We start from the raw sequence: 24,309 nt of genomic DNA, 5'->3' as shown, positions 1-24,309 counted from the left end.
TAGGCCTGAATCAAAGGATGTATTCTGATGTTTCATATAATGTTCCCCACTTTCGTGTAACAAGGTTGACCAGGCTGTGACAGTTAGATTAGACCTGCTTTAAGGCAGCTAGCTGACCCTGTCTGCTAATGAGTGAAAGAATGGGAAATCTATAATGTATTGTGTGTTTCTTGACACCATAGTCTACAAAATTCATCCACAAAGGTGTGCCCTAGTGGACTTCCCCATAGTGCTAGTGGTTGCAACTATCAGGGAAATCAGTCAAAAACAAGTCAGATATTTTCGATCATTCGTCTATAATATTTGGATTATAATTACCCTAGGAAAGGTCCCTCATAGCTGACACAACATGAATATCATTTTAGTAAGAGTTGTGACGATTGGGGCCCAAGCATCATTAGACTTCTGATATAGATACATGTCGCCCCAATCTGGGCCATGGAATTTGTTTCTTTTTTCATTGATGATAATCACTGCAAATCGTTTTACAGTGTCTTGGTCTGCTAATTCTTTTAGAGGAATATTAGTACACTGTATTGCTTACAATCATCTCCTGATACTTTCCTTTGGTATAGTGCCTTGAATTAGTCCATCCAAACCTCCTTGGAAGTAATTCCCAGGGATACACATCACTTCAGCAGTTTGAAAAGTGGATAATTGTATCCAAACAAATTATTATTTTTCATTACTAATGCTAGGTCCAACTTCCTTCACATCTTCCTTTCTTCCTGCATGACCTTTTGCTCTTAAGCTCTGTAACCTATCCCTTCTCATCTGTTTCCTCTAGGGTTCTCTGCAGCCTTTCCATTACAGATCACCTTTACTGTTGTGTAATGGACTGGATCTCATTAGGTGAGGAAATAAAGCCGCCTACCACCCCTGACGTGTTACCTTGGTTTTCTCAGATTTTTCTGGTTGATATGAAAAGAATGCAGTGTGAACATGATCATCATCAACAGATATGCCACTAAATTGTCTAGTCTAATCCAGCTGCTCAACACACCATTTGCTCACATTACATTTTTGGTTTTCCAGAACCTTCTGGGAACATAGTCTGAATCATCATAACAACTCATTACCTGAAAAAGGTTTTATCAAGTTTACTAGACAATGCAGATATCACTTAGATTAATCATTTTATGTAAACCTGCCCTCTGCTCTAATAATTGTAAACATTTCAAGAACCATTTAGGCACTCCAGTCTCCAAATCCAGAATCCCAACCTTGAGACTCAGTGAAAACAAAGGTGCATATTTTTATGATAAGAGACAAGTTAAACCTAAGCCATCAAGCCAAGATCGTGTTGCATGTATTCATAGTATTTATGAAATCATGTGCACAAATGAAGCTCAGTATTGTTTTTCATCAAGTAAACATACTAATATAAGGGCTAGGTTTTCATTTGCCTCATTTTGAGAAAAAGTCAAACCCCATTGTATGGTCTGTTTAAAGTTTTACCATACTCAGGTAGGTTACCAATTTTTTGTTGATGGGGGATCAGTGCTTGAAGGGAACTGAAATCGCTAAAGATATAAACAAAAATTAGACTGATTACACCTCTTTATGCTACTATGCCAATAGAAAAATGCTTGTACCTAAACACTTGAAATGGTGGTGACCCGTGTTCCACATGATATATAGTGGAGTACAAACTGAAGCTGATGTAAAAAACAATGTATTACTTGATCATCAAGCTACTGTGAAATGTGTCAAAAAAACAAGATTTAACAACTTTGTTTTGTCATGATTGACACTGATAAAACTGGACTAAAAAAGGTACACAGATGTGACACAGTACACAAGGGACCAAAGTTGTGACACTTAACAAAAAACAAAAGGGATTATATATTGAACAACACTCAGAATGGATCTCAAGAGGCTAGTCAAACAACAAAGTCAATTAACAGTTGTATAGAAAAACAAAAGAGCCCCAAAATGATTTGTGTGGGTATCTTAGATAGTCGACATGTTTCGGCCTGCTTTAATTTATTGACACTATCCCTAGTGTCATTTAGCTCGACAGTTAAAGGCCATCTTCAGGACAAAGATTTCTTCAAACTCAAGCTGTGATTCTTGTACCTCTGGTGGATATTTCATGAGTGATTGATCTACAAAACATGTGATGATATATCAGAAAGATGTAAGGAATTACACATCATACAAAAGCTGATTCTTGGCAGACTTCTCTTAGCAAGTGACCATGTACGTTCTCTTTCTGAGTGTTACATAGTTCTTACACACGACAGACACACAAACCCTAAGTGAACTTAAGCATATTATTGATTAATTGGCAGGGTAAGTAACGTAAGACAAACTGTATTGGTTGCAGTTTCCAAATAATGTTGTGTCATATCTGAATTCACACATTACAGACAGTGAACTTTGAAGAGCCAAATGTGGAACGTCCATGGTTGTGGGACACTGTTGCTATAATCAGTACTATTACTAAAGACTCAACAAGCTTAATTTAACAAACTCCTATTTCATCTAGAGTTAATAGACTACCTTCTAAGTGCTGGGAAAATCCAACTTACACTTAACAAGGCAACGATGGATCACTCATGGACAGATGACAGTTAGGTCAATTGTTCACAAATAACTGATCACGGTCATACGTCAGGGCGTTACAGTACTCGGTCACCCTGCAGTATGGGATACCTGCAAAGGCTCTGTATATTATTAGTTTGTTGCAAAAGTGCATATATTCGTGTGTATGACTGTTGAACAGACAGTATTTATTTACAACAAACTTACTTTGGGACATTTTGCTCTGCGTCTCACGTGAATCGTAGGTAGAATTCTCACAGAGGGCCTAATTACACGGAAGGCGGTAATGGTTAACGGCCACCGTTAATGGTAACGGTGGCCGTTAACCATTACCGCCTTACTACGAGGTCCCTTAGCGGGTTGGTGTTTTAACGCCTGCTTTTTGCAGGCGTTAATTACCAACCCGCTAAGGGACCTCGGAGCTAATTACGGCACCGCAAAATTGCGGTGCCGTAATTAGCGCCTTCCCCATTCCCATAGAGCCCTATGGGGCAGAAATGGGAATGGGGAAGGGCAATGGCGGAAGGGGGATTTACCGCCCCACCAACCTTGGAATGGGGCGGTAAATCCCCTTTCCGCCAAGGCGGTGCCGGTAATTTACCGGCATGGTCCAGGGTGCTAATAGCACCCTGGACCACCGCCTTCCGTGTAATGAGGCCCAGAGTTTAGCTCATTTATAACAGGCAGTGTTATAGCAACAGTGTGCCATTACCATGGACGTTCCGCATTTGGCTCTTCAAAGTTCACTGTCTGTAATGTGTGAATTCAGATATGACACAAAATTATTTGGAAAATGCAACCAATACAGTTTGTCTTATGTTACTTACCCTGCCAATTAATCAAGAATATGCTTATGTTCACTTATGGTGTGTGTGTCTGTCATGTGTAGAACTATGTAACACTCAGAAAGAGAACATACATGGTCACTTGCTAAGAGAAGTCGGGCAAGAATCAGCTTTTGTATGATGTGTAATTCCTTACATCTTTCTGAGATATCATCATATGTTTTTTAGATCAATCACTCATGCAATATCCACCAGGGGTACAAGAGTCACCGCTTGAGTTTGAAGAAATCTTTGTCCTGAAGATGGCCTTTAACTCTTGAGCTAAATGACACTAGGGATAGGGTCAAAAATTAAAGCAGGCCGAAACATGTCGACTATCTAAGATACCCACACAAATCATTTTGGGGCTCTTTTGTTTTTCTATACAACTGTTAATTGATTTGTTGTTTGATAAGCCTTTTGAGATCCATTCTGAGTGTTGTTCAATATATAACCCCTTTTGTTGTTTGTTAAATGTCACAACTTTGGTGCCTTGTGTACTGTGTCAGATCTGTGGACCTTTTTTAGTCCCGTTTTATCAGAGTCAATCGTGACAAAACAAAGTTGTTAAATCTTGTTTTTTTGTCACAATTCACAGTAGCTTGTGTATGTAATATGATGATCAAGTAATAAATTGGTTTTTACATCAGCATCAGTTTGTACTCCACTATATATCCTGTGGAACACGGGTCACCACCATTTCAACTGTTTAGGTACAGGCATTTTTCTATTGGCAAAGTAGCGTAAAGAGGGGTAATCAGTCTCATTTTTGTTTATATATATTGTCTGTTTAAAGACAGTAAGAAAAGTGATACAATCGGCAAATGTGTATTTAGACAACAGCAAAAATCAGAAAAACCTCATAGATACACTCAGATGGAAGTAATGCACCATGCTAATCAAGTTCGCCTGGGAAAGACACATCCACCATGCAGCCTGTATTGATGTTTCCCACAATGCATTGCTGTTTTCAGATAGGCAAACCATGAGTTGATGAGAAGAATCTGCCATAATAAATGTACCAATCCAATGTGCATTAAGTCTTGTAATTTCAGAACAAAATACAAAAAAAGACAATCATGTAAAAATAGGAGAAGAGATGCACCGCTTAAAGCAAAATGACATAATCTGGCAGATGAATCTGAAATGTGCTTGACTGTTGTGGGAAGTTGCCAGTCGAGGAAATGTGGCCATGTTTTGCTGCATGACCTTCTTCTTTTGTGGCATACAGGTGTCCCCTCAACTTTAGCGTGGAATTGCCTGGAGCTCATAAGAGATTGGAACGTTTACAAAGCCACTCAATCGTGGCTTAATGTCGATGTCCTTTGGATCGCATAGAAACTGAAGCTTGAATTTCTGTAGGATTGTGGTGATGTATATGAAGAGCTCCATCTGAGCCAGGCCTTCTCCCGGGCAAATCCGTTTCCCTGGAAAAAATTATCATAGGACAATAAATTATCTGCTGCTTTGTTACACAATTCCTGTTACAAATTTTCAACTCAAGCACCTAAGTTCATATCTGACTCGGCATGGATGTGCTGATGTGAAAACATTACTCTGCACATATATTATCATGGCTTAACCTTTGATTGAATAAAAAAGTTGCAAGGAAGAAAAGGGTCAGAGATAACATGTTTTAATATTGCAAGTCATGTCAAAAACTTGTAAAGGCCATTTATTGACATTGAGTCCTACATTACAACCTCCATTTTAATTTAGTTGGAAGCATTGAATGTCTGGCTTTCATACCATTAATGCTGATAGTGTAATCTTAGTTGGAATTACTTCAGTTTAACTCAAAAAGAACAGAGCAAGACAGAATGCATACTATGTGTTCCTCGTTGGTGAACCATGTCAAATTCATATAGTCACATATTTCCTTCTAACACACTTTGCTCTCAAAGACATGTGAACAAGGGAGGATAGCTCAACCCCAACACACCTGTCTTGGGAACAAACAATGACGTGGATTCAATAGGCTAGTTGGGTCAACTCAGCCCTGTACCCTCCAATTTCTGCAGCTCAATATAATGAGTAGTTCATTATGTATAATAATTATGCTATTCAGTAGCATTGGTTCCAATCGCTCCGGAGTTAGCAGCGCAACATAAAACCACATGATAATAATAGTTACAAGAACTGTTTGTATACTGGCAACATTAAGCAAATGCATTCTTTGCTTCATTTTGATATGTCAGTAGTAAAGTTAAGAGGTCAAGTAAAAATCAATATTTTTTAAACATTTGTGCTTTCGTGTTATTTTTGTATCTTACATGACCACATTGTACCTGAAACATGATTCTATGATATCTCTATCAGATGCTTAACACCCTATGATAATGTAAGGACTCATGGTAATGCATTATTATTTTAAAATGAGCAATTGTTTAATATTGAAAAATGGCATGGTAGCACCTGAAATGATGAGTCACAAAACATAGAGGTACTAGGTAACAAAGCAATTCCAAAGGATTTATATACCCTGCAAGGTGCAGCTGGTGTGTAATGGCAATATACAACTAATAGTCCTAGTCCACCCAAAACCTTGGTACTGTACTTTAACCCTAAGTCTCTTGAGCTGGGTGAACCTATTAAACTGGCTAGGCACTGTTGTGTATATTTGTCAGATTTTAATAGAAGGAACGTATATCGAAACACTGTCAAAGACAAAGGCTAAAGAGCAGCAACTTCCTCTTGATGCTCACAGTTCTATCACACAACATAAACATATCTCCTTCCATCCAGGGATCCAGGTAAAGTGCATCTGTGCCTTTGCCAAATCCATGGGGTACATGGAGCTCTTCTAATGCAGTCAAATTATGGAGAAACAGTTATTGAAGTAATTACCCTATATCCTCAGCGATAATAGCAATATTAACTATCTCTGAATTACCTTCAACTGACCGATGGATGACATTGCTCCACTTACCAGGAGCTAGAACATTAGTTTTGTCATTATATCCCTTTTCAATTACTGGAAGAGGGTGAGACCAGCAGAGGATAATATCCTTTGAGAATTGTATGTCTTTGCCTGTCCTTAGAATTTCACCCTCTCATACATGCTTTATTCATGAGCGTCACAATTTAACAGCCAATTTGCCACAGCTAGCACATCAGTGATTGCTTAGGTAATTGATTCACCCCCATTTGATCTGTCATGTCCCGGTGCACATCCAGTTCCTGTCCACTTGGTTCCATATACACCACCCGTCGAGTCCCCGGCAATCCCTGTGCCCACTCACGTACCCGACACGGCAGCTGCTCGCCCGGAAGTGGAGATTCCTAGCTGGCAATTCAGGATCTTTGCGACCCTTTCTCCATTGGCACCTTCCATGGCGATTTCCCCATGGTTATCGACACCATACGGGCGAGCCGAGATCTCTGTGTCATGTGGTCAAGAATCAGTAGTCTCCGTTTACATCGCGGGACACATGACTCGGAGCACGCGGTCCTGTGACCCGCATCATGTGACCAGACTTCACAGTCAAAAGGATCAGGGAAACGCAGAAGAAACGATTAACAGCTGCTTCTTCGGAGTAAAGTTTGGCGTCTGGTTTTTCTTTGGATTTCCTAAAGCTATCACGACCACGGAACGTTACATGGACTGCCTTGTTTTTTCCCTTGAGTTCAGTTGCACTATCTTGCTTTTTGGAATTTCGACCTTTGGCTCTGCTAACTGGATACTGGAATCAGACTCCCTTGTCTTTGGCATTACTCTTGGCTCTCGACCTCGGATTGTTTACCGGACTGATTAAGGATCAGCACCCAGTGTTCTGTACCATTGGCTCAGGTGTTATCCTGCCATCCAGAGTGCTACCAGGTCCCTTACCAACCTGCTGCTGCCGCCGGCTACCCATAGGCTCCTGCTCGACTTATTCTACTCAGGCTGCCCTTCCACCTTAATTAGGTAAGCCCCTGATACTCATCCTTGTCATTCTGAATTGATTCCCATTGCCACCGTGTTTGACTTAACCATTCCTTGCCTTGCAGTGGTCGGGGGGTTCTTCCGGCGTTCCTGGTTCCAGGCTGACGGTACTCTACACCTTTGGCCTCAAAGATTGCACAGGTAGTGGTCTCGCTTTCTACCCATGTGGTACTTGGGGACGGATGTTCCAAATATCTGCACGACCATCAAGACAGAACAGACTGTGAAGCCTTCCTGGTCGTCCAGATCATGGATACCTCAACCGGGGACCCTGTGGCTGCTCTAATGCAAGCAGTTGCGGCCCTTAGGACAGATATGGCCGCAGCCACGACCGCAATTCACCACCGCCTCGACACTCTACAGAGCGCCCGCCACCCCTTACCTGCAGACTCTGAGTTCGGGGATGCCACATCCCAAAATCCAGTTCCTTCCATGCCCCCCCCCACCAACTACTCCTGTGGTACTCTCTACCCAGTTCCCTCTTGCAGCCGCAGAAAGATACCAGGGCGATCCCAGAAAGTATCGTACATTCCTTAATCAATGAAAGCTCCATTTTCTATGCCGGCCCCAAGCATTCCCTGACTCCGTCACCAAGGCTGCCTTCCTGCTTTCCCATTTGTCGGGTGTGGCAGCCACATGGGCAAACCCTTTGCTGGAGAGTGACCATCCCACTCTCTACAATTTCGATCTCTTAGTGAATGAGATGGGCAAGGCATTCGATACTAGGTACAAGGCACGATCCCGAGACTTGGAGTTATTAGATCTCACCCAGGTTAATCATTCACTCATCGAATATATAACTCGGTTCAACAAACTGTCTGTAGAGACGTCTTGGCCCGAGAATAAAAAGGCTGTTGTGTTTTATTGATGTTTGTGTGGCACCATGAAAGACGCCCTGTCGGTTGTACCATTTCTCCCAGCCATTTATTCTGATCTGGTTGATCTGGCTCTGCAGGTGGACGCCCAGAGAACCGAGCGCAGGGCGGAAGCTGGCCTTTCTAGTCATCAGTCTCTCACTTCGCCAGACGCAACCAGTGAACCCATGCAAATAGGTGGGATTCGTAGTCCCATAACCCATGCTGAATGGGAACGTAGAAGAACAGACAATGGCTGTTTTTACTGCGGTGTCAACGGTCATTATGTCAATGAGTGTCCCCGCCGCCCAAAAAATAGGACTTCGGGTTTTCAGAAGGCTCACCCTTGAGATCGGGGGTAAGGGCAAGCACTTCTTGGACCCCCTCCGAGGCCGCTTTCGGTCCTATTAGACCAGTTGTAGTCCAGGCTTTGTTGAAACCCACCAGGGATTGCATGCATTCAGTACACATAGTAATTGACTCAGGGGCTACCGGTTGCTTCGTTGACATTACACTAGCCAAAACACTGAACTTACCTTTGATAATGAAAAAACACTGACAACCAGTACAGGGTGTGGATGGGACTTCCCTCGCTTCTGGCCCAATCAAGCAACAAACTGCTCCCTTGGAGGTAGTGATTGAAGGTACCACAAGTAAACTCTGTCCTTCGATCTCATCGCCACACCACTGTTTGGGATCATCCTGGGCATTCCCTGGCTGAGACAACACAATCCGCTAATAAACTGGGGTACTGGTCAAGTTCTCTTTGAGTCTGAGGTCTGCCAACACTACTGTCTGGTGGACCCTGAGGTTATATCCAATCCTGCAAGTGCCCTTGGGATGGTGGCCTCATTAACCATCGAAGAGAGTAACCTAACATCTACAACGCCACATGCGGTTGGGGCAGTCCTAGCTGGAATACCCTCAGCATACCATGATTTCCAGACTGTGTTTGACAAAGTCTCAGCAGAAGGCTTAATCCCTGATGCCTCGATTCCGAAAGGCCGGATTTATTCACTATCACCATCAGAAGAACAGGCCCTGAAGGAGTACATCCAACAGGCATTGCGACTGGGCCATATACGACCCTCAATCTCGCCAGCAGCAAGCCCTATATTCTTCGTCCCGAAGAAGGTGGGGGACCTCCACCCCTGTGTGGACTATAGGCGTTTGAATTCTGTCACCATTAAGAACCGTTACCCCATCCCTCTCATCTCCACTTTATTAGATAAGCTAACGCATGCATCTATCTATACCAAACTGGACCTCCGGGGGGCATACAACTTGATCCGCATGCGCAGTGGGGATGAATGGAAAACGGCATTCTGCACCCAACAAGGATTATTCGAATATACAGTGATACCTTTCGGCCTATGTAACGCCCCAGCTACTTTCCAACGCTTCATAAACGACATATTCAGCGACATCTTAGATGTTTATGTGGGGATGTACCCGGATGACATTCTGGTGTTTTCCCCTTCCCTGGAAGAACATATCGTTCATGTTAGGAAAGTACTGTCCCGTGTCAAAGAGAACGCATTGTTTGCGAAACCCGAAAAGTGTCTGTTCCACACTAAGGAAGTCGGCTTCCTGGGCTTCCACATATCTCCTGGGGGTTTGTCCATGAATCAGTCGAAAATCCGTGCAATCACGGATTGGCCAGCCCCGGTTAACCTGAAACAACTGCAGTCTTTCCTAGGTTTCGCTAACTTTTACCAGCACTTTATCACTGGTTTCTCTTCTATTGTTGCCCCTCTAACTGCCCTGACCAGTCCCCTAGTCCCCTTCCATTGGTCCACAGAACATCAGGCAGCCTTCGATTCCCTTAAAACAATGTTCACCACTGCCCCAGTCCTCCAGCACCCTAACCCAGAGCTCCCTTTTGTCTTAGAGGCGGACGCTTCATCGTTTGCATTAGGTGCAGTGCTTTCCCAACCCTTTCCAACGACTGGCCACCTACACCCCGTAGCATACCATTCACGGAAATTCACGTCAACCGAATCGCATTACACGGTCATGGAGAAAGAGCCCCTGGCCATCAAAGACGCACTGCAAATCTGGCGGCACCATCTCCTGGGGGATAAGCATCAGACTGTTGTATATTCAGATCACAAAAATCTGCAAGATCTCGCTTCCCTCAAATGTATGAACAGCCGGCAGGTACGCTGGCACCTGTTTTTTGCTGCGTACGATTTCGTGATCAAGCATAGGACAGGGGCGGTACACGGGAAGAAGGATGCCCTGTCTCGATCCCCAGGATCGATCCCTCCCGTCTTTTCCAGACACATTGTTAGAGAAGGGTCACGTTGTTTTTGCTTGCACCCCGTCACAACCCATGTTATCCACCATACGCCAGTGGGTCTCGCAGCATCCTCACACATTGGCAGAGTGGGACCCTGTTTTCCAGGATGGGTTGCCTTTCGTACAAGGGAAGCTCTTTCTACCCATGAGCGATACACGCAACCAGGCGCTAGATTGGTCTCATGACGCCGCCATCAATGGTCACCCGGGGCAACATTGTACCTTAGATCTGCTTAAACGCTGGTGCTGGTGGCCGTCGATGAAACTTGACATAGAGAACTATGTAAACACCTGTTCGGTGTGTGCTCAGTGTAAGTCACGCAGGGATCGCCTATTGGGACATCTCCAACCACTACCAATACCCCCTAGACCTTGGCATACCGTCTCGATGGATCTGATTACTGACCTACCCCGTACGCAGGGTTTTGACACCATCTGGGTAGTGGTGGATTCCTATACTAAGATGGCCTGCTTTGTACCATGTACAGGAATACCCTCCGCTCCTACATTGGCCAAGTTGTTCTTTAAGTCAGTCTTTTGTCTTTTTGGGCTACCACAGGTCCTAGTATCGATCGTGGTACACGGTTTACGTCCCGTTTCTGGCAGGCCCTTACCAAGTTGCTCGGCATCGATGCTCGGTTCTCCTCCGCATACCATCCGGAGAGTGATGGACAGACAGAAAGGGTGAACCAGGCTTTGGAGCAATACTTACGCTGTCTGACCCTCCAGTATGAAGGTACTTGGCTCAGTTTGCTACACCTTGCGGAATTTGCTTACAATTATACACTACATTCATCCACTGGTTTTTCCCCATTCTACTCCCTTTATGGTCAGCATCTCCGTACCCTTCCACTCCCGGATTTTACATCTTCCGGTACCCCTGCTGCCAATGCCTGTGCCTGCGACTTTATCACGGTCCATGCCAAGACCCTCGTCCATCTGCGGGAAGCCCAGGCTTCCATGAAGGTTGCTGCTGATAGGAAGCGGGTGGTGGCTCCTACATATCGAGTGGGGGATCGGGTGTGGTTATCGTCACGCCACTTGCATATCCCTGGGTGCCGCAAACTACTGCCTCGATTTGTCTGTCCCTATCGTGTTACCAAGATCCTGAACCCTGTGGCTCTACGCCTTGCGATTCCCTCTACCTGGTGGATCCATCCGGTGTTTCATACCTCGCTGCTTAAGCCATGCCCGGAGCCTACCCGTATTATTTCCCCTCCTGCTCCTGTCTCTGTGTCATCCCTGGATGTGTTTGAGGTCAGTGCCATTTTGGGTTCTCGCATCTATAGGGGTTGCTTGCAATACCTTGTGGACTGCTTGGGCTATGGTCCTGAGGACCGCTCTTGGGTTCCCTCTCGGGATGTTCATGCCCCTCAGTTGGTTGCCTGCTTTCATCGGGATCACCCGTCCAGCCTACGGGGTCATGGGCCTTTGGGGGGGGCTCTGTCATGTCCCGGTCCACATCCAGTTCCTGTCCACTTGGTTCCACATACACCACCTGCCGAGTCCCCGGCAATCCCCTTGCCCACTCACATACCCGACGGCAGCAGCTCGCCCGGGAAGTGGAGATTCCTAGCTGGCAATTCAGGATCTTTGCGACCCTTTCTCCATTGGCACCTGCCATGGCGATTTCCCCATGGTTATCGACACCATATGGGCGCAAAGAGATCTCTGCGTCACGTGGTCAAGAATCAGTAGTCTCTGTTTACATCGAGGGACACGTGACTCAGATCACGCGGTACCGTGACCCACATCATGTGACCAGACTTCACAGTCAAAAGGATCAGGGAAACGCAGAAGAAACGATTAACAGCTGCTTCTTCGGAGTAAAGTTTGGCGTCTGGTTTTTCTTTGGATTTCCTAAAGCTATCACGACCACGGAACGTTACACGGACTGCCTTGTTTTTTCCCTTGAGTTCAGTCGCACTATCTTGTCTTTTTGGAATTTCGACCTTTGGCTCTGCTAACTGGATACTGGAATCAGACTCCCTTGTCTTTGGCATTACTCTTGGCTCTCGACCTCGGATTGTTTACCGGACTGATTAAGGATCAGCACCCAGTGTTCTGTACCATTGGCTCAGGTGTTATCCTGCCATCCAGAGTGCTACCAGGTCCCTTACCAACCTGCTGCCGCGGGCTACCCATAGGCTCCTGCTCCACTTATTCTACTCAGGCTGCCCTTCCACCTTAATTAGGTAAGCCCCTGATACTCATCCTTGTCATTCTAAATTGATTCCCATTGCCACTGTGTTTGACTTAACCATTCGTTGCCTTGCAGTGGTCGGGGGGTTCTTCCAGCGTTCCTGGTTCCAGACTGACGGTACTCTACACCTGTGGCCTCAAAGATTGCATGGGTAGTGGTCTCACTTTCTACCCGTGCGGTACTTGGGGACGGAGGTTCCAAATATCTGCACGACCATCTAGACAGAACATGATCTCTGATTCACTGCAGTGGGAAATTATTAAAAAAACGAAGATAACAGGGTTTGTCCTCATTCGACATGGACAAATCTGGTAAAAAGTTGAGATGGTGCTTATTTTCAAGAATCATGTAAACTGTAGTCAACTTTCCCCTTTTTCCTTGTTCCTCTTTTGATTTGTGGTCAATATCAGCGTCTATTAACTCTCCGGTTTGAACTCTATCTGATCTACTGCCTTTCTGGATGAGGTTTCCGATTTAGTTTTTCATCGAACCACTCAGTTTTCAATTACTATCTTTTTGGAAGAATTTAATATTTTTGAGAGATCAGCTTTTCAGGTAATGTGCCAACATTCCTTTGAAATATTGGATGGATTTTATTTATGTCAGTGTATATAAGTTCAGACCCATGTTAAAGGTAAGAAGCTTAATTCCATCTCACCTAGTGCACCCTTGCTTCATTATTCTTCTCCAACCCAGCTAGACTGCTCAATCCAGTTTATAGTTCCACTCCTTAACCTTCTTAAATCACTTGAATTACTCCTTCCATCCCAACAGCTCACCATGGTTCGCCACTGTTCCCCATCACTTCTGTACCACCCCAAGAATAATATAATTTACATTTTCATTATCCAAGGCAGAAGTAGAAATTTCATGAGTATGCCGTAGCAGGCCCTTTGTTAAAATAGTTAAATGATTGCAATAATCAATTAAATAAATATATCAACATATGCAGATTTCTCTAATCAACTGTTTGACCCATTTATGCTCAGTATCTTTCTACCTGTGGAGAATGGCATAAAGGCATCATTGTTCTTCAGGCAGCCATTTTCATCCAAGAAGTGTCCAGGGTCAAACGTTCTAGGGTCTTCAAATTTTGCTGGATCCCTAAGAACGGATGATAGAATGGGATATATTTCTGTACCCTAGAAATGAAAAAAAGTAAAGGAATATTGAATATCACAAAGGTTTTTAAGAGTTGTTCTACTTATTTTAGCTGAAATATGGTTTGAAAACCATCCTCAGATGTATTGAATGCATTGAAACAGCAATACAAAATACATTACTATAAATGGTGTAGATGATCAATTGAGAAAGAAAACTTGATATTTTGCAAACATCATTCTAAAAGTAGTCAATTAAATATCATACAGTCTGTTCCTTTAGAATTAGAATATAACTGATTTAATTTAAGAAGTCTCATTGTTTTGGTGTTTCTGACATGGAGATAGAATGCGCAGTGATATTGATTTATTTATTATATTGATAGAGTGCTTACGCCTGGGATCTATACAAGAAAATTACAAAATACACAGATAGTCAGGAAGCAATCTTTGTGCCATTTCTAATAGCTGCAGAGCTTAGAAGATACGCTTTAAGAAAAGACAAAAAGGAGTCAGAGTAGATATTGCATGGAGTGAATAATGAAAAGGAATCCAGAATTTAGCAGCAAGGACAGAACATTTACGAAAGTGAGACTATTCACAATGAGGGTGAGGGACAATTAATATAGCCTTCTAGAACTGAGGAGGGATATTACCACGTTTTAATGACTCACCACCAGGTTATGGTCTGATGCAAAGTGATAATGGACCCTCCCGAGGACTATAAGGCTATTAGCAAATAGTGTTAATAGCAATATGTGTTTGGAGTTTTTGTGGTGAAGTAAAAATGTTACTTTAATAGTGAGTAAAGTAAATAGACAAACTAAGTTAGTAAAATAAGTATATTTTTGTAGTATTTAAATAAGCTTGTATTCACAGGTTAAGCACTTGAATTGCTTATACTAACTAGTTATACTAGAACAGGTTTAACACTAGCATATATTAGGTGCCTGCTAAAAGTAGAAGGTTTCTCTATAAGAAAGTGAAAGAACTGTCCCATGTTTTAACTTTCTCTTTGTTTTGTTAAATAGGATGTTGCAGCAACAAAAACAAAAAATCCCTCAGAGAAAGGAAGTGCCCTGTAGAAAGAAACCTTGCCTGGAAATGGAATTGTATTCTTTCCTCTGTTTAACTGTGAAGACAACATTTTCAGAGTGCAGTCAATACCAGTAGTTATTAACTGCATTCTAAACATTCTGATTTGGTGAGAGAGTAGCCCAATAATAATCTCCAGGTGCTAATAAAAATAAGAATGAAGCCCAGAGTTGCCCAGGGTGCGTAGTAGACCCAGATATGAAAACAGATATATGCAGGAGCTAAACCATCCATACATTACAGAATAATAAAGAGATAATGAGATTTAAGGATTAATCCTGTGTTTTGTGGGCTTTAGTGGCCGGTAATGGCCAGCGGCACAAGTTACAGGTCCAAGTAGGATTAATGTTATTAGCACCCCTAGGATAACCCTTGAGGTGCTAATCGCAATAGGAAATAAAAATACCCAGCCGTGCTGCTTCATTCTCAGCAGTGGCTAGGGAGAGTCTGGATTGCCGTGGAAATGGAAGTCGGGCTCTGCTCAGAGCCCCTCTCCTATTTCCATTTGGCCCGGGCAGAGCAGCCCTTAAGAGGTAAGGAGAGTTGGAGGCGGGGGACACATTTGGATGAGGGTGAGGGAGAGCTGCATTTGGGGGCGGGAGGCAGGGGAGGATGGAATACAGCAGCGTCGGGTGCAGCGGCATCCCCGGTTGCACCAAACTCGGGTTTGCATCAGTAGATTCAGCCAAGGTTTGGAGCTACCTGATTGGCTGCACCCACCAAGGGTGATAATAAATAATAATAGCCATCTAAGCAAAGCTAAGGAAGGTAAGAATGGGGGACCCACAAGAGGAAATGAAAGACTGTGGTGCCAAGAAGATCAGAGGAACAGCACTCAGGTTGGGAGCAAATTAGGGATGAGAATAAGAATCTTGATAGCAGAGAAAGTAATAAAAGAAATAATCCAGCAAGTGATGATCTATGTGAAAATGGCACGAATGAGCAAGAGAAGAAATGTAAAAAGAGAAAAAATGTGAGGGATTCCAGATGACACCAAGGTTGCAAGCAGAGGGAGGAAAAGAGAGAAAAACAAAGTGGAAGTGAATAAAAGGAGCAGGTGAAGACCCTTAGTGATTTTAATGAGACAATGAAGAGACACACAAATTGCAAGAAAACGCAGTTTTAATTCAATGCAATATTGTACAGTATTTGCAGGTGAAAACCACATTAGAATATGTTAGAATACCTTCTAGACATTAGGTATCAGCATATTCTAACACTACTATTGGCTCCTGCCTATACACACTAATTAAAACAGAAAGTGGAGCTGGGCTGTTGAGCTTAGGTGTTAGTATGGCACTGTGGGAGTCCGATGAAGCAGCTGATGTGGTCACAGGGCCAAGGACAGGATCACTGGCAATGGCTGGACAGCAGGCACTCCAAACCCAGTGCAGGTGAGCAGCAGACATACACACTGGACAGGCAGCAGCAGATGCTAAGTAGGAGGCAGCTCAGGGCAGTAGGAGGCCGTTAAAATGGTACGGAGGCAGGAGCATGGGTCTTATGTGTATTAATCCGATGGCAGCCGGAAACAGAGTGACTGCCCGAAGAAAATGTGCATGGACACGTGAAATCTGAGGAAAGGCCCTCATCACGTAACTTACGTGACACGTACTGCGTGCTGGCATTGAGCAGGCCAGATTTGGGGATGCATAAGTGCGCATTGAAGCAATTCTGACCATACGTGCGAAGGGGAGGAGATGGACGAGTGTAATACTGCAAATGTTGTGGTGCCGCGCAATTAGTTCTCATCAGGAACCGTACAAACTTGTTGTTTTGGTGGGGGTTTGTCTCTGCACATATGCACATCTACTTCTGTATTTTCAGAGGCTAACGATGAGTCGCATACACATTTTTCCTACTCTGGGTGCCCCTGTGTATCGATACCTCTATTCTTACCTTTAGTGCAGCTTTCCGGAGTATGCATATGCATTTTTTGTGTGGCTGTGTGCCACTGTGTATCGCGTAAGGCTTTTTCTTTTTACGGAAGCTATCCTGGTCTCATGTACGCAATTTTTCATTTTTTGGGGTGCCTGTGCATTACACATCCTGTATTTTTGTCACCTGGGGTACTTTTGAGCCTTGCTGGACCACAGAAGTACTTCTTCCATCACGTACACTGCCCCCTCACTCTAATTGGCCAGGACAATTGCTTGGTGTGCCTTCCATTGTTCACTTACACCTGGAAAATGAGTGGAAAGGCCCCAAGAGGGAAAGGGGGCAGAGGTGGCCGGGGTCAGGGACATCTTGCGGAAGCAGCTGTCCCAGTCCCAAGGGTAAATGGACGTGCAGCTGAAGCAGCTGTCTCTGCCCAGAAGGGTACAGGACGTGCAGCTGAAGCAGCTGTCCCAGCCCAGAAAGGTATGGGACATGCAGCTGAAGCAGCTGTCCCAGCCTAGAAGGATAAGGGACGTGCAGCTGAAGCAGCTGTCCCAGACACAGGGGGCAACGCCATGCCCCAGGCCACTAGTGGTCTGGCATCTGGAGACTACAGTGGTCCCAGCCACACAGGGTCAACACCAACACCACGTGGCAAGAAGGCAAAGCCTGCACAGCAGGAACAGGCTCAACCCTATGGCACGGAGCACTGACACGTTGAGGCAAAGGAAATTCCATGATGAAAAACTCCAGATCCTCATGGACTCATGAGCGAGCACCACCATGACATGTGCCTGCAATTGGGGAGCACACATCCACCTGCTCACCGGCAGCATTTCACGGATGAGATCAGCAACTTAGGGTTTGAGAAGCGCACTGTTGCACAGGTAGTGAAGCACTGGAATTACCTCATCCGTCACACCAAGTCCAAGCTGGGTGCCTACCTCGCCTCTGCTATGGCAACTGGAGGGGGCGTCACCAGAGGAGGAGGAGCTCAGCCAGCATGAAGAGACTATGAACTAATTAATTCTGATGGAGCAGGTGCAAGGCATGGGAGGCCTGCCAAATTACGCGGGCATGTCCGGTGAGTGACCAAGATTGTGCATCCTGAGTACGTGTAATGAAGCCTAACCAAGGTGTATGATTGTGTTGTGCATCTGGCTGCATTTAAAGGAGTGCCCTGGGTGAACCATGTCATGGTGTACTGACTCCTGTCCAGTGTATTCAAGAGTGGATACAACCATTGTGTTGTACATCAGTTGAACATGGCCATTTGACAGTATGCATCCCCCACTAGAATACCCACCATACATCTGCAACATGATACCACAATGTGCCCTCTTGTTAGTTGCATCCTTGATGTCAGTGACTCTGCTCTGCTAGGCATGTTCTTGTGTCTGAACAATGAGTTACACTTCATGCACTGCAGGGTATAGATTCTCCATTCACACATGGATGTTGGTGCTTTCCTGCTACATAGAACATCTGAGATGGCAACCAACACGCCTCACAGATTGCCATGAGTGGGCGTGCATATCTCCAGACTATGCACATGCCTGCTGCCGCTATGGCAATGACTCCTGAGTCAAATTGTTGTGAGACGTGATCCCTGTTACACTCCCGCACTCAGAACACACTCCATGGGCATGCCTCTGTACCTCTTGTGGGTCACTGTACCTTGTTCCTATCTCCAACTCCATTTACTTACTCTCTCCACTTTCCTTTTTTCCACACTTACAGCATGTTTCCATTGTGTGCAGTCCTTGTGCCAGGTCAGCACTGGTGTGGCATGTGATGGATGCAGACTTTGATGCCTGCCTGTTGACATGTCATGTAATTACACGTCACAGTGCCACATGACCATGCCCTTTTCTCTGATATTAGTCAACAGTTCACTGTGCCATGTGCATAAAGTGCTTGCTAACGACCATGTTTGATGGCAATGTGTCCACTGGCAGCATGGCCCTGAGCAGGGTATGTTTTTTCCAGTCTGAATATGCCATGATCAGATAGCTTCTTGTAAATAGTGTGTGGATGCTGTTTTTCTCATGGTGACATGCCCTGCATTTTTTTGTATGATAGCAACGTGATACACATGTTTACTGTAGACACGTTGCACATGACTCTTCATATCTTTTTCTGTCCATGTGAAGGTGAGGAGGCACCAGATACAGAGGATGAAGAGTCTGTGCAGTTCCTACCACCAGTGGATGACGTGGCGTGGCAGGCCGTGAAAATCCACTAGTGCTACAGACCATTGTGGGCCTTTCGGCATACAATTCTAAAGCTTTGAACTCCAGTAGCTCTGAGGCCAAACTGGATGTGCAGTCGTCAATGCTGGAGGAGGTGAGTGCACCAATTGTTGGAGAGGATGGGGCATGTTTGTTTGTTTGTTTTATCATTTATAATGCGCGCCAGACCCAATGGTATCAGGGCGCAGCAGTTACAAGACAATGCGAAGCTTAGTTACAGAGAATCATAAAGTGTGAGACATTACTTACAAAGCCGGGTATACTGCTATTTACAATTATTACAGCGTAATATGTACAAAGTTATAGTTACCGCCACAGGGTAACATATGGTGAATCGTGAGGTGAAATACATGTCTTACAAAGGCAGGATATACAAATATTTACAAATGTTGTAGATAAAGTACGTCAAGTAGAGGTTGCAAGTTTGGGAGTAGCCAGTGGGCGTAATTAGTTACAGTTCAGTTACACAGCCAAGGGTTGTACATCATGCGAGTTAGTGGTTGTTGGATTTCAGCCACAGGATAGTGTTGGTTCTAAAGTTAAGGTAGGACTGGTCTATTCTCAGTGTATGAGGCAAGGAGTTCCATAGTTCAGCCACTTTAACAGGGAAACTGTTACCTCCGATCGTAGCTAGTTTAAATCTAGGGATGGACAAACGATCCCTGTTTGCTGATCTGGTAGGGATGTCTGTTTGTGGAATCTCTCAGAGAGGTAGATAAGGGCGGCGTTATTAAGATATTTATGGGTAAACAACAGAGTTTTTAGGAGGATTTTGTCATTGGTTCGGAGCCAGTTATTCTGTCGTCTGCTCTCAGAGATGTGTTTTCTTTTGGAAATACCTAGTGCCGCTCTACGGGCATTTTTTTGTAAGGTTTGGATTCTTCTAATGATGGATTTGTTGGAGCCTATGTACAGAGTATTGGAATAATCCAAGCGGGACAGGATGAGGGCTCCGGCCAGGATGGTACAGCTGTTATTAGAGAGAAATGGCTTACCTGTTCTGATAAGTTTGCACGTATAGGCTGTAGAGGACGCTAGCGTGTTGACCTCCTATTTGGAGCATGAGAGCATAGAGTCAAGATAAAAACCTAATGTTTTTACCTCCTGTGCTACCTTAATGGGGTTGCTGTCGATTATAAATGAGGAGTAGTCGGGTCCCTGTTTTTTTAGGTTAGTAAGGGTACCCAGGATGATGAGTTCTGCATGTGAGTCTGCAGGGGGGTCAGGTGCCTTTCGAAGGCCAGTCAGTGGTGTCAGGGCTGTCTGTGGTAGTTATGGATGCAAGGCCATACTCCCATGTATTGATTTCTGGTCCTCGGGCAGGTATCCAAGGGAGGGTTGCAGTCCTGCAGCCTGGGCTGGGACAGTGGCCTCCCAGCAAGGGCCATGTTCCCTTGGGTCAGGCAGGCGTGGGCCGTGCACACCTAGTGGACGTGGGCAACATGGGCAGAGTGGGAGAAACAGATGTTGCATTCCGCACACCGACAGGGTGGTGCCTATGAGAGTTTGGCTGAGGGAATGGATAGGGTGGCCAGTTCCATGATCCTTCCAGCAACACAGGTGGAGCAACAGCTGCAGGTAATGAGGTCCACATGCTGCTCCCACAGGCTGCACATGCAGGCCAACATCAGAAGCCGACAGGAAGATCTGAGGTCTCTGCAGTAATCCCTGCTTGAAGAGGGTCGTGCACAAAGGGAAGCCCTGAGGCAATGGTTCTACGTGATTTCGCCGACCTATTTTTGGTCGCGGTACTTTTGATCGCCGGATTTTACATCGCCAGAAACCCTGTTTTTGTTTTTTTTTTTTATTCTGGGGGGGTTGCCCCCCCCCAAACTCCCCTCTTACTATTATAATAATACACCAACCCCAACAATACACCCCCCAAAATAAAAAAAATAAAAAACAGGGTTTCTGGCGATGTAAAATCTGGCGATGAAAAGTACCACGACCAAAAATAGGTCGGTGAAATGCGTGTATACCGAGGCAATAGTTGTTGGCCCACAGAGCTGCAATCCGTGAGGAAGAGGCAGCCACCAGGAGACTGTTCCAACAGGAGATGCTAACATCGAGGCAGAATATCTTGGGGGAACGCTGTGCATACCGTGAGATTATGCATGGTGACATCCAAGCCCTCAGTGTGCTGGTTCATTCATCAGTGTCACGCATGGCTGCTGCCACTGCGGACCAGGCCAGGGTACTGTGTGGTCAGCCTCAAGCTTCTGATTCAACCCAGGGTGGTGGTGGCAGCAGAGACATGCCTTCCGGTCCACCATAAATGTGTGGTCCGTCAGCCCATGGAGTTTTTTTATTTTTATCTGTTTAACATCCACCCATGTGGAAGTTGACATGCACCCTCCCCCTCACGGGTTGATCCCCACCTCTCCCCTGGTCCATGATGGAATTCTTTCTTTTTTTCACCCATGGCCCGGATGTTGGCATATTATTTTTGAGTTGCCCTTTCCTGTTTTATTTTTTTATTATTTTACTTAATGTTTCATTGAGGTGTGCTGTTAACATCTGAAGGCCATGATGTTTGCAGTTGTGGACATGCAGGTATGCATAACGAGGTCAACGTGCATGTTTGCATGGTGGTGCAGAGGATGGCATGTGCAGGTAACTATGGTTTCTTTGTTCCCTTGGACATGTGTGCTGTGTGAATGGTACTTAACTATGCCTGTTGTAATGTCTTCTCCCATATTGCTTCAGTAATCCGTGATCTGGTGGTAACTGCAGTTATTGTCATGATTTCTTTGCAATATTGATTCCATTAATTTTCTCTGTTGTAATTCAATGTCTAGCTTCCCCTGCCCCCACACTGTTGCCCTGTGTGCACTTAGAGCAATTTTGTGTAATTGTATGAGTGCCTAACAAGTCAGCAATACATAGGTATATTAAAAAGTATAGTACACTGTCCCAATACTACGCAGGTGATGGCATGCCTTATCATGTCAATGGTAGTCTTCCAGAGGTGTTCCAGCTTTTTTGTGGGCTCAATTATCTGCATATGTTATGTATTTTTATTTTCATGCAGCATGTTGACTGATGCGTGCATTGTGTATGTGCCATTGTATAGTGAATGGGGATATGTGACATGCACATTTGCTGCATGTCATTGAGGGGGACAGGCAGTGGGATGTTGCTCTTTGTCAGTGTGTGTGTTTTGTGTGTTGATTTGCATACACTGTGCAGGTGTTTCTGCATGTGTGCTGGTACACATGTTGATGGTTGTCTTGTGAATTGTTGTTTGCATCTGTTGTATGTCACTGAGATGTGCCTGCGTGTCTTGCATTTTTTTGTGCAGGATTGTGTTAGCTGCACTATGTTTCATTTTGTTCATTGTGTACAGATCCGTTGAGCAGGGAATGATGGCTATTTAATGGGATGAAATTTGACTGTCAACTGCATGCCAAGGGGAGAGCTAAGGGGACAGGTAAGATGTTCTTTTATATTGATCGTTATGGGATGTTAAGGACCTTGTGGGTCAAAAAGGCACTGCTTTTCTACACCCCACAATAGGGGCATTTTTGTGCGCATCGGGCACAATCTAGAACATGTGTGCAGATATTTCCATTTGTGCTTGTTGAATTTTGTGTCCTTGTAAATAGTTGAGGCCATGTATGGCTTGCAGGTCAGACATGATGTTTCAGGATGTATCGTGCTTACACATTTGAATGGTATGTTAGTTACTCAGATCCTCCAGAGCAGAAGGGGACCACTGCTGTTGGTATGGTGCGCAGGATACATATCCTTTTAAATTACATATGGGATGGTTTTGGTGAGACAGAGGTGATTTAATTAAATGGGTGGCATGGTGGTAGTGGTGTATTTCTTCTTCAATGTGTTTCTTTTGGGAACACAAGATGAAATGTATTCTATTTCTTTGGGATGCACACAATTTAGCACTTCCAGGGGAACTTTCTCAGGGTTGTTTTGTGGGCACTGTGGATTGGCCCATTGTCATCATTGAATGGCACCTGGGATGTAGTGGGATTGTGTGCACTCCACAGGGGGTGCATTTTAGGTGAAATATGATTGTAAAAGCTGGGTACGTGCACTCTCTCCACGTGCCCTTTGCCCAGCCATACGCAAGCGGTGGGCCTGTGAATGTGGATGGGGTGCCACCACCATGTCCACCTGCACGCCACGTCACGTAGAAACACTGTGCAGGACACATGCTGCCACAATGATCCTGCAGACTACTGGTGGTGCATATAGAGGGGTTAAGGTAGCAGAAAAGTGACTTGAGCACTCTGAATTTGTGTTCGGCAGAATTATATGCAATACCCTTTGGGAACACCACACACAATTAAGACTACAGTGACAGTACAAATTCACATTTATTACCAGCCTGTACTACACAGTAAAAGTGGTAGCGATGGCTGAGCAGCCAGACTTATCTCAAGAGCAAGTGAACAGTATCAATAGTTACACAAAGGACAGCAATTACTATGATTCAAACAAACACTGACTCAAGGTTTCTGAATAAAAGAATATAAATTTATTTACACACTCACTGAAGTAAAGCAGTTTAGAAAATCACACTCTTAATACACCACACCACTCCCAATAGATTCCAGACAAGTTAAGCTCATAAATGAAGTGTGAGCAAAATGACATTCTAGCCATTTAAAAGGGAGGTAAAGACAAAGTTAGGCAGAAATTCAGCAGCACCAACAGGTAAGTAAGCAGGGCAATCTAGAAAAAGGAACTACAGTGAGGGAATCAAACCAAAAAGGCTTACGGCCAAAGTCCATAGGACAAAAGTCTTTTGCTCAAGATCACACAGTTCAGGGTAGTTCATGGTTAAGTCGTTGCCAAGAGTTCCGGACGAAGTTGGTCGGCAGAAACGTTAGTTCAAAGAGTAGAGAAGGACAAGCCCTTGGATTGGAGAAAGATTTCACACACTTTCACCGCGGCTGGAAGAACCAAACAACAAGATTTGAACAGTACCTTTAAATGGAAGAAGCTGTAGCTGAGGCACATGTTCCTGGGAGGTCCTGCAGGCTCAAGGTTCCTGAATCGACTGTCGGAATGATACGAAGTAGGAAGACTGGAGGGTCCTGCACTGCCCAGGGAAGAAACCAGCAGCAGAGCAAAGCAACAAATAAAAGGTGCGCTCCTTAAAACCAAGCAGGGTCCGACCTTCCTGGCTATCCAGTTCACTGCAGCTCGGCACAGCAAATTCGACGAAGGAGTCCTGGCTTGCAGTTTGGGCAAACTGGTTTGTCCCACCAGCTCAAGGGAAGAAGATTCCTGTTAGATTTTCTCTGTCGTTGGGGCTTTAAGATTCAGACCTGCAGCAGGGCTTCACCGGGCGGTTCAGTCATGGT

General features: G+C 44.7%; 1 protein-coding gene across 2 annotated transcripts in view; it reads right to left on the bottom strand.

Moving 5' to 3' along the window:
* Positions 1–4,401: 4,401 nt before the first annotated feature.
* LOC138520918 (cytochrome P450 2A13-like) overlaps positions 4,402–24,309 on the bottom strand; it is an 87,966-nt gene continuing 68,058 nt past the window's right edge. For both annotated transcript variants that reach the window (XM_069633346.1, XM_069633345.1), the window contains 2 exons: positions 13,655–13,796; positions 4,402–4,798 (listed from right to left, as the gene is read on the bottom strand). In XM_069633346.1, coding sequence (XP_069489447.1) covers positions 4,617–4,798; positions 13,655–13,796 — 324 coding nt within the window. In that variant the 3' untranslated portion in view covers positions 4,402–4,616. The remainder of the gene's footprint in view (positions 4,799–13,654; positions 13,797–24,309) is intronic.

The sequence above is a fragment of the Ambystoma mexicanum genome, chromosome 13, assembly GCF_040938575.1.
Source record: "Ambystoma mexicanum isolate Mex_15411 chromosome 13, UKY_AmexF1_1, whole genome shotgun sequence".
NCBI lineage: Eukaryota > Metazoa > Chordata > Amphibia > Caudata > Ambystomatidae > Ambystoma > Ambystoma mexicanum.
Note: the sequence above shows the minus strand (reverse complement) of the source record. Positions and strands in the feature narration are given on the sequence as shown.